Consider the following 9032-nt stretch of genomic DNA (forward strand, 5'->3'; position numbering starts at 1 on the left):
AGGAGTAACTTTGTAATACTCTTTTAATAAAAAGGTTTTCCGTCTAAAACAATTTTTTTTATTTTATAATTTAGAAAATTTGTCTACTTAACCTATAAAGAAATCATGTACTTGTTGTTTAATCTTAAGGGAAGATTAGTTAATAACCATGAATGGCTTTATTTCCCCGAGCAAATACTTATAATAAATTGTAATTAGTGAAATGTTTTATAAATTAAATATGAATTTTACATAGTTTAAACTAAGGTGAACTAACATACATTTTATGAAAAAAATAATAATTAGAAAACAAGGTTTCAAAACCTTTACATAATTCCACGAGAGTCTAATTGACTAAATTTTCAAAAGTTCCAGAAACATTTTTAAAAACTCTATTCAGTCTTCCGTAGTTGTTTTATGGAGTAGGTTTAAATTCAAATTAAATTACTTAAACTACGCGATTTTAGATAATTATATGTCTACTCTTACTTTAAAAAAATTACTCCTGAATTCAAAATTATATTTCAACTGAAATAACTTTAATCAAAATTTGCTTTCAAAATACTACTTAAAAAAAATATTATATAACTTCAAAGCAATTCTAAGGTGTACGAGGATGTGATTAAATATCCCAATACTTTCTGGTGCTCCACACTGCTGCGTCGTTATAAAGGAAAGCAACAACTGGACAACAAAATTCGACCATTTTCACATCATGTCATCGCATTTCAATTTCTTCTCCTCACTGAAACAGGTGCGCATGCGTAATTGTAATTCCAACATCGTAAAATGTTTTTTTTAATGAATTTTGAATTCTGAAATTTGATGCCTGTTCAGGTTGAAAAGAGGTTAAAATTAGATCAAACATCAGCAGCAATAGAATCTCAGATACAAGAAAGCACTTTGGGCTCTCCCATATTCCTCCAATCTAATTGTAGCCAGAATTGTCCCTCCCAAGACAGCAGTGAACCTCCACAAGCATTCCTCTCCGTTCCCCAAGAATTTTTAGCAACCTATCAAAACCCTTCTCAAATAGATCATGTTACTCCTGTAAATGAAGCTGAAGATGATGATGTTGGTGATGATGACGACATTGAGCAGTTAATGCAGCTTTTGGGATTATCAGAGGAACAAGAGCAAAGGGATGATAATTTTGATGATTGTGGTTCTTGTCACTGTGAAGGTGGATTTTATGCAAAAGTTGTTGGTGTGGAAGGGCCAAAGTGTAGGAAAGAGGTGGTGAGGTTAGATGGGTGGATCAAGCACTTTCTGAATGGTGGCGGGCAAGAGAAGCTAGAGCCTTTGAGATTGGCACACCTGCTTTTAGGGAAAGCCGCTTTTGTTTCTGATGGTGGTGCTTATAGAGAATTGGACTTCCCTTCAACCATTCAAGAATTTCTTCATACTGATTCTTCCTGTAATTGAGGCAACCCCATTTTCAGATTACTCTTTAGCCTTGGTGTCTACTTTATGGTATTCTTCTTTCTAATTGTTATATGCGCAACTCTCTAGAAGCTCAAAGCCTTTATGACTTACACAAAACTTAGAAGATTCTTTTACCATGCCCCTTGGAATATTGGGCTATTGACTTCAAAGTACTTTGTTATTTTTCGTTTCACATTAACTTCATTATCCGTCGATTAAGAGAGGACATATCACTGTGTAATGTAAATGAGAAGAGAGTTGGGCGCAATGCAAGGGTTGGATAGGGTAACTTTTTGCTTAGTTTTGTTAGTTCGTCGTATTTCTTTTAAGATTATTATTATACAGTGTAGTCGGTAATTTTCCTGGTGGAATTGTGAAATTTTTTAATGAAATATTCAAGTTACATTTGCATCTAAAGCAAAGGTGGGGAAGGGGAGTGACAAAGAAAAAGCATGCAACAATGGACAACAGATGTTATATTCATATGCGAAGGATGGCTGATAATTTCCTTGCATTTATTAAAAACTCAAGTTGCCCTGTCTATTTGTTATCCATTAAAGAAATATTGCATGAATTTCATCATAACTGGAAAACTAACATGGGTACAATAAGGCTTTGCTGTTTTTGAAGTCAACACTTATGTGGTAATTTGGAATCATTTAATTTTTCTTCTTTTTCTAAAAGCAGATCCAAGAATTGGTTGGTTGGTGGTGTTTATCATTTAGCAAGACAGTGTTGTTTGAAGCTTCACAAGGGCAGATAACACCTCATTCATATTGGGTCTCTGTTCAGGATCAGGTATGGTGCAGCACAGAGATAGCTTAAAGAGCTCTGCCACCACTTCATCATAGTCTTTTGTTACATTCCAGGTCAACAAAGGATCCACAATATTCATAAGTTGTTCTGTTCCATCTGCAAGGGCTTTTGCCACTAATTCACGCAAAGTGATTGGCAAGCCATTCTCTTCCGAGAGTCCTGTCGGCCTTCTTTTGGTTAGGAACTCCATTACTATGATACCAAAGCTGAACACATCTGCTTTAGTTGTCACTTTCCTCGTGTAGGCAAATTCTGAGAATTACACGCCAGAAATATCTTGTTTAGAGTATGAAACTTATAAAAAGCTTTTTGTGTACGAAGTTAATAAACTAAGAGGATTGAAAACAAATAAAAGTTATATTCGATATTTTAAATAAAACTAGGGTGTGTATTATAGGCAAAGATGCTATCTGTTTGTGCACAAAGAAGGGAAAATATGTTATATGTAAAGGGGATAGGGTTCTCCATGCTTATATGAATCTAATAGAAAATGCCTCTGCCTATCCCTTACACAGAAGTCAGTTAGTTAAGCTTATCATTAACAAAAGCTGTTGGTAGCGTTGAGATGATAGTTATGCTGAATATGGTCATGTAGTCAATGTAATGATGTAAGTCTTGGTGATGCTACCTTTTCTTAATAGAACAATCATATTTGGCCTCATATGCATAGAATAAAAACAGCGAATAGACACTAATACTTGTTCAAGCCTAGAGCGTTTTTTTATGTTACTTCCGCTGATTATGACAATCTAAGGTGCATGATTTACTACAGATCCAACAAGAACTAAATATTCATTTGAAGTGCAAGTCTGCCATTAAAATAACTGTGATAAAATCATATTGTACGTTGAAGATAAGAAATTAGCAAAGTAGGAAAGGCTTTTTTACCTGGTGCCATGTAGCCAACTGTGCCTTGCACAGCTGCTGACGACGAAAGGGTACTACCTTCTTGTAGATTAAGACCAAGTATTCGAGCTGTGCCAAAGTCACTGACATGAGCTTCCCAGTCTCTATCTAAAAGAATGTTGGAAGGCTTTAAATCACAGTGCACAATGGGAATATGATAACCCGAGTGCAAATAATCCAATGCTTCAGCAATAGATATGAAGACTCGGACTCTTTCAGATAATGTCCACCTAGAGATCACAGACTGATCTACCCCGTTGCCATGTATGATGCTATCCAAATTTCCATTTTCCATGTACTCCAGAACCAAAGCCTTCATTTTCCCACTCTGCCAGGCATATCCAAGTACTTTGATCAAATTCCTATGTCTCAACTGGCTCAAGGTGTTGGCTTCTCTCTTGAAGATCTTGTCAGTATTGGAAGAGAATTGTTGCAAATTCAACCTTTTTATGGCAACAACCTGGCCATCTTCCATTTGACCCTTGTAAACTGTGCTCAAACTGCTAGCACCAATGATGCTGTCCGCACTGAAAAATCTAGTGGCATTCTCCAATTCCTTTGTACTGAACCTTTTAAGTGCCAATGCTGAATTGTAGTCTGGTTCATGATTAACACTGCTGTCTCTTTCTTTAGAATTGCTGAGTTTGGTGCCACGAGTGAGGATTAGAATCACTACCACTAGAAGTATAGCTAGAGATCCAAGTGAAGCAATAATAATTATGCCCTTCTTGGAAAGTGAGTGTTTTGTCTTCCTGCATGGCGGTAGGAATTGAGCTCCACAAAGATCCTGGTTTCCCATCACACTAGATGCATTGATTTGTGCAAATGCTCCGGTCTTGGGAACTGGACCTTCAAGTTGATTGAAGGAAAGGTTGAGATGCACCAACTTGGAAAGGTTGGCAAAGCCTTCAGGAATAATTCCCTTCAAGTTATTCTGAGAAAGATCTAGGGAACTAAGATGATCAAGTTCTGCCAGTATATTAGGGATTTCACCGTCTAAATGGTTCCTTGAGAGGTTTAAGCTTTCAAGCACGTCCATGTGACTGAACGCTTCTGCGGGAATAGGACCTGAAATACTGTTTCCTGAAAAATCAAGATTAAACAGATTTCTGCACCCAGCAACTGCTTTGGGAATGAAACCAGAAAGATTATTGTTTGAAATGTCAATAGCCTGTATCATTTCCAGCATGCCCAACTCAGTTGAAACATTTCCGACCAAGTGGTTGTAAGAAAGGTTGAGATACATCTGCATGCCTTTTAACTTTGCAATGACATCTCCCGGAATTGATCCTGTAAGCTGGTTGTGAGAGAGATCCAAAACTAAAAGTTGATTTAACTTCCCCATGCTTCTTGGAATGGACCCATTAAGTTTGTTGCCATGAAGGTCTAGGTAGGAAAGCATCTCAAGCTTTGAGAGAGTATCAGGTATTTGCCCAGCCAACTTATTTTGATGCAGGAAAAGTTCAGTTAGTCCTTTTAGTTCGGAGAGCTTATCAGGTATTCTACCTTCTAATAAATTGGCATGAAGAGTGAGCCCCTGAAGGCGAGAAAGTTTGGACAGTTCTGGAGGAATTTGACCTGAAAACTTATTTTCAGAGAGGGATAGAGTAATGAGTTGATTCAAGTTTCCAATCTCTGGTGGAATTGATCCTGTGAAAGAATTTACATTCAACTGTAGTCGTTGAAGTTTAGACAGGTTTTGGATATCTGGTTTTATCAATCCACTGAAGTTATTCATTGCCAAACTTAGAGTGCTAAGATTTGAGCAATTATAGAGGTCATCCGGGATTTCCCCAGTCATTTTGTTGGACGCAAGAGAGAGGAAAGTAAGATTTGGTGCCCTGGAAAAACCCTCGGGAATTTTACCACTTAAAGCATTAAAAGACAAACTTACGTTTACCAGTCCAGTACAATTAGTAATGCTAGGCGGGATGGATCCAGTAAAGTGGTTTGCGTTCAAAACAAGAAACTGCAAATTACGAAGCACACCCAAGTTGGAAGGAAGTTCACCTGAGAGTAGATTCTGGCTCATTGACAGATATGTCAAGTTTGTCAAGTTTGTTATTGATGAAGGAATCTCCCCAGTTAACTTGTTTAAATGCAGGGTTAGAACCTGCAAGGAGTTCATATATCCAATCTCAGAAGATATTGTTCCCTCTAAGTTATTCTGTGAGAGGCCTAGATGTGTTAATGATTTCAACTGGAATATGGCTGAAGGGATGGTGGAATTCAAGTTATTCTTGTGTAACTTCAATTTCTCCAACTTATCTAAATTTCCTAGCTCAGGAGGAATACTTCCAATAAGCTGATTATCGGATAACTCAAGGCTTGAAAGATTGCTACACTTACCAAGCTCAAAAGGAATTTTCCCAGTCAAGGAATTTTGGAACAATTCAAGGTATTCTAATTTTTTTAGGTTTCCAATCTCTCGAGGTATTACACCTGACAACTTGTTTTGGCTAAAATCAAGAGCTCGCAAAGCTCCTAACTGACCTACGGAAAGAGGTATAGATCCTACCAAATTATTTCCAAAACCTGCAATCTGTATAAGGTTAACTAGATTCCCAATGTTTGATGGGATTCTGCCAGTAAGATTGTTGAAATTAAAAGCAATACCCAACAAAGAAGTGCAGTTGAATATGCTCTCAGGGAGGCTTCCATTCAAGAAGTTGTTACCTAAATCCAAATACTGCAGGCTTTTTAGGCTACCTAATTGTGGAGGGATAGGACCTGAGAGAGAATTGTCAACAAGAGTGAGTTCTGTAAGTTGAGTATTAAGACCGAGTTCAGCAGGAATGTAGCCAGTGAATGAGTTTGAAGTTATATCAAAAACCTGAAGGCCTGAAATGTTCCCAAGGAAAGGTGAAATCTTCCCTTGGAGTTGAAGACTAACTAGAGAAATAGAAATGACATGATTTGAAGATGGGTCACATGCAATGCCAGACCAATTGCAGTGGTTGCGACTGTCTACCCAGTCTGCTAGAGCCCCACTTGGGTCACCAGTGATGGAGTTCTTGAAAGCTTTCAAGGCTTCAATTTCAACCTCCAAGCTTGTTTCAGCATGGGAAACTATGGATACAATGGAAAGGACGACGACTGTAGTCAAACTAATCTTTAGGGAGAGCATCATTGTGGAATATTGTAGATAGAGTTCAATTGCAGTGTACTGATACTAAAATGGAAGTGAATGAAGCCTTTATATACAACTGATAATGTTCATTGATCCACCAATAATTTCAAAAGGCATGGCCCCCCATTTGTGACAGAGTGTGTTCAATGACATCTAGACTAGTCAAATCTTTAGCAGGGATTAATGTTACTTGGAACAAAAACCGTGATTGTTTCGACGAGGATTGAGCATCTTAACTTTGACCTACGATATCATGTCGATGTAACGAATCAGGACGCATCTTCTACTGATTGAGACACCCCATAGAATACGCAAAGTCAAATATGGATATTTACACTCAAAGGTTGAGAGAGAGTACAGATAGTAGATACTATTTTAAGATGGTTATCCATAGAGCTTCAAACCAGAAATAAATAAATAAGTTATTTTTTAATACCTGGCATTAGCAGAAACCAGTTTAATACTAAGTAAAAGAATATAATTAAAATTTGAAGCTTTGATTAATTGCAACTTGCATTTGGAAGGCGTTGAACGTTGATTTTCCTAGACTTGGCTACTGTTGTTGAGTCGTCTGGTTTTGTCATTAATTAGAAGAAAGCAGTTTGGCATTAGCAGAAAGAATATGAAAATGTATTAATTAAGAAGTTGAGCGTGACTAGTGGAGCAAATATGGTGTGTTTTAGATATAGAAGAGTCGACATTAACCATAAGAAGCAAAAGTGAACATGCATGGATATCAACAAACGCGGTTTGCAGCAACTTGTGTGATGAAGACACCAAACAACTTGGTTATAGATAATGTGTGAATGCCACGCAAGTTGCACAAAATAAAAGCAAAAAATTATTGAAATAAGGTAAAGCTGGCACATTGGTTCAGACGTGTGGATTTGGGATATTACTATGGTTCAAGTTCAAGGGCTGACAAAGACTACTGAAAATCCTTTGCAAGCACAACAATTACATTCGAAGCTGTTAATCAATTAGAATTGTAACTACCTAGTCCGAGATATTCGAAGCTAATTATACGGAGTTGGGAGGTGAATAGACACTTTTATCTTTGGATAAAATAATAAATATAAATGTGTGTAAAAATTTGTTAAGTGTCAGAATAATAGTATTATTTATCTTTCTCTATCAAACAATTCAGATATATAGATATTATACCTTATTATTTTCTAAGAAATCTCCCGTACTTAAACCAGTTTTCTAATATTTTTATATCATGTAATAGTGTTTCTTTTGAGATAGTGCTTAGGGTTGGTGAGGATCTTGTAGATTCTAAAATTGGCAGTGTGTTGAAAAATAACTCTGGAGGATGATGATGATGGTCTATGATTTGAACTATTATTGATTGAAATAAAAATAAAGTGTTTTGGACTTAATGGAAAAAGAAAACGTACACATCTAATAGGTTTTCTGGCCAGAAATTGCACTCACTTATGCCGACATTGATAATATAAATTTTATCTGCTCAATAACTATTGCCCTTTATTGACATGTTACGAATATTAGAATTTTCTGAATAGAATTATTGGATGATGTATGATATCTAACGTCCCAAAATATAACTATAAATCATATTATAATAGTCACATAATTAATAACATTGTAGACTAAGATATAAAGTATAAACTTTACTGTCATTCAAAATAACCATAGAGTTTAAAATTTTATATACAAGAGACTAACCAAAACTATATACAAAGCTATTCTAAAACTAACTACTCAGTCACATCTTCTTTGTCCAATGCCTGCTCTAGAGACACCTCATATCTCTCTGCTAATACCTACAAGATGATCATTGCAAAGAAAGAACAATAACACATAAAAAAGCACTAACAACACAGGGTAAGCTAAATTAAATAAAAGACAAACATATTATATAATACCACATCTCATACAATCATAATTAATCATTCATACACAAAACACTTTATGTATGATACAACACTGACTTTGACCGTTCGGACTTAGAATGATTGCCGAGCTATGGCGAGTTGTGCACCCGTGGTGGCTTCTACTGCTTTGCAAAGTCATTGTTAATGGGTTTCACCCTACCACACTCACGAGGTTAGTCTGTTTCAGGCCTTGGAGCATACTGGAAACTTCCAAGACTAGGACCTTCTGCTACTCCTCACGACATGGATCAATCTTCTCTTTGTGAGAATGAAAGACCATTGGAGTTTCAGGATAACCCCCGAGACTGAGTTTCTGCTTTCATTCTAAATACACATGAACCTCACCAAGAAGATTCACTTTGGAACTTAACTTTCACCACTTTGAAATCATACTTTCACTTTGAAACTTAACTCATGACATGATCAATCACATACCATAATACACATTCATACATACTTAACAAAAAATCTCAAATCTTCATTTAAATCAAACTAGAACAAGGAAATAAGGAGTAGACAAAAACTTGGACCAGTCGCTCAGCATACACCCTCGCTGAGCGAATACAGAAGTTTCTCGCACAACGACCCACCTCGCTGTGCGAATAACTCCCATTGGTACTAGACCTTGAACTTGCGTTCAACGACATCTCTGGCTAAGCGAAACTCCCCAGACAATGGACAAGACTCTCAACTCACTCGCTCAGCGCACCCATTCGCTAATTGAATAAAATTGACAGTGTTCCCAAACTTCAACCACTCGCTCAACATCCTCTCACTGAGCGAAAGTCCTCAGATAGAGGACCAACCTCTACAACCACTCGCTGGGTGACTCTACTCGCTCAACAAGTCTGCATAATCTGCAGCACCAAATCTGCAAA

At 36.9% G+C, this 9032-nt stretch overlaps 2 protein-coding genes across 3 annotated transcripts; one reads left to right on the forward strand and one right to left on the reverse strand.

Moving 5' to 3' along the window:
* The first annotated feature begins 596 nt into the window (after positions 1-596).
* On the forward strand, positions 597-2232 carry LOC124849135 (uncharacterized). 2 transcript variants are annotated; one of them, XM_047327028.2, is made up of 3 exons: positions 597-733; positions 817-1452; positions 2092-2232. In XM_047327028.2, exons 1-2 carry the CDS (start codon positions 695-697, stop codon positions 1402-1404), a joined length of 627 nt encoding a protein of 208 aa, XP_047182984.1. In that variant the 5' UTR covers positions 597-694; the 3' UTR covers positions 1405-1452; positions 2092-2232. The 2 variants fall into 2 exon arrangements, with proteins under 2 accessions (XP_047182984.1, XP_047182970.1); XM_047327014.2 differs by lacking the exon at positions 2092-2232 and having other exon boundaries at positions 817-1597.
* Positions 2126-7215, reverse strand: FLS2 (Leucine-rich receptor-like protein kinase family protein). Its single transcript, XM_047327004.2, has 2 exons — positions 3109-7215; positions 2126-2472 (listed from the first exon to the last, which is right to left on the reverse strand). The coding sequence occupies exons 1-2, from the start codon at positions 6254-6256 to the stop codon at positions 2126-2128; spliced, it is 3495 nt and encodes a 1164-aa protein (XP_047182960.1). The 5' UTR covers positions 6257-7215.
* Positions 7216-9032: the final 1817 nt, after the last annotated feature.

This window comes from Vigna umbellata, chromosome 1, assembly GCF_029865625.1.
Source record: "Vigna umbellata cultivar VRB3 chromosome 1, Vumbellata_1.0, whole genome shotgun sequence".
NCBI lineage: Eukaryota > Viridiplantae > Streptophyta > Magnoliopsida > Fabales > Fabaceae > Vigna > Vigna umbellata.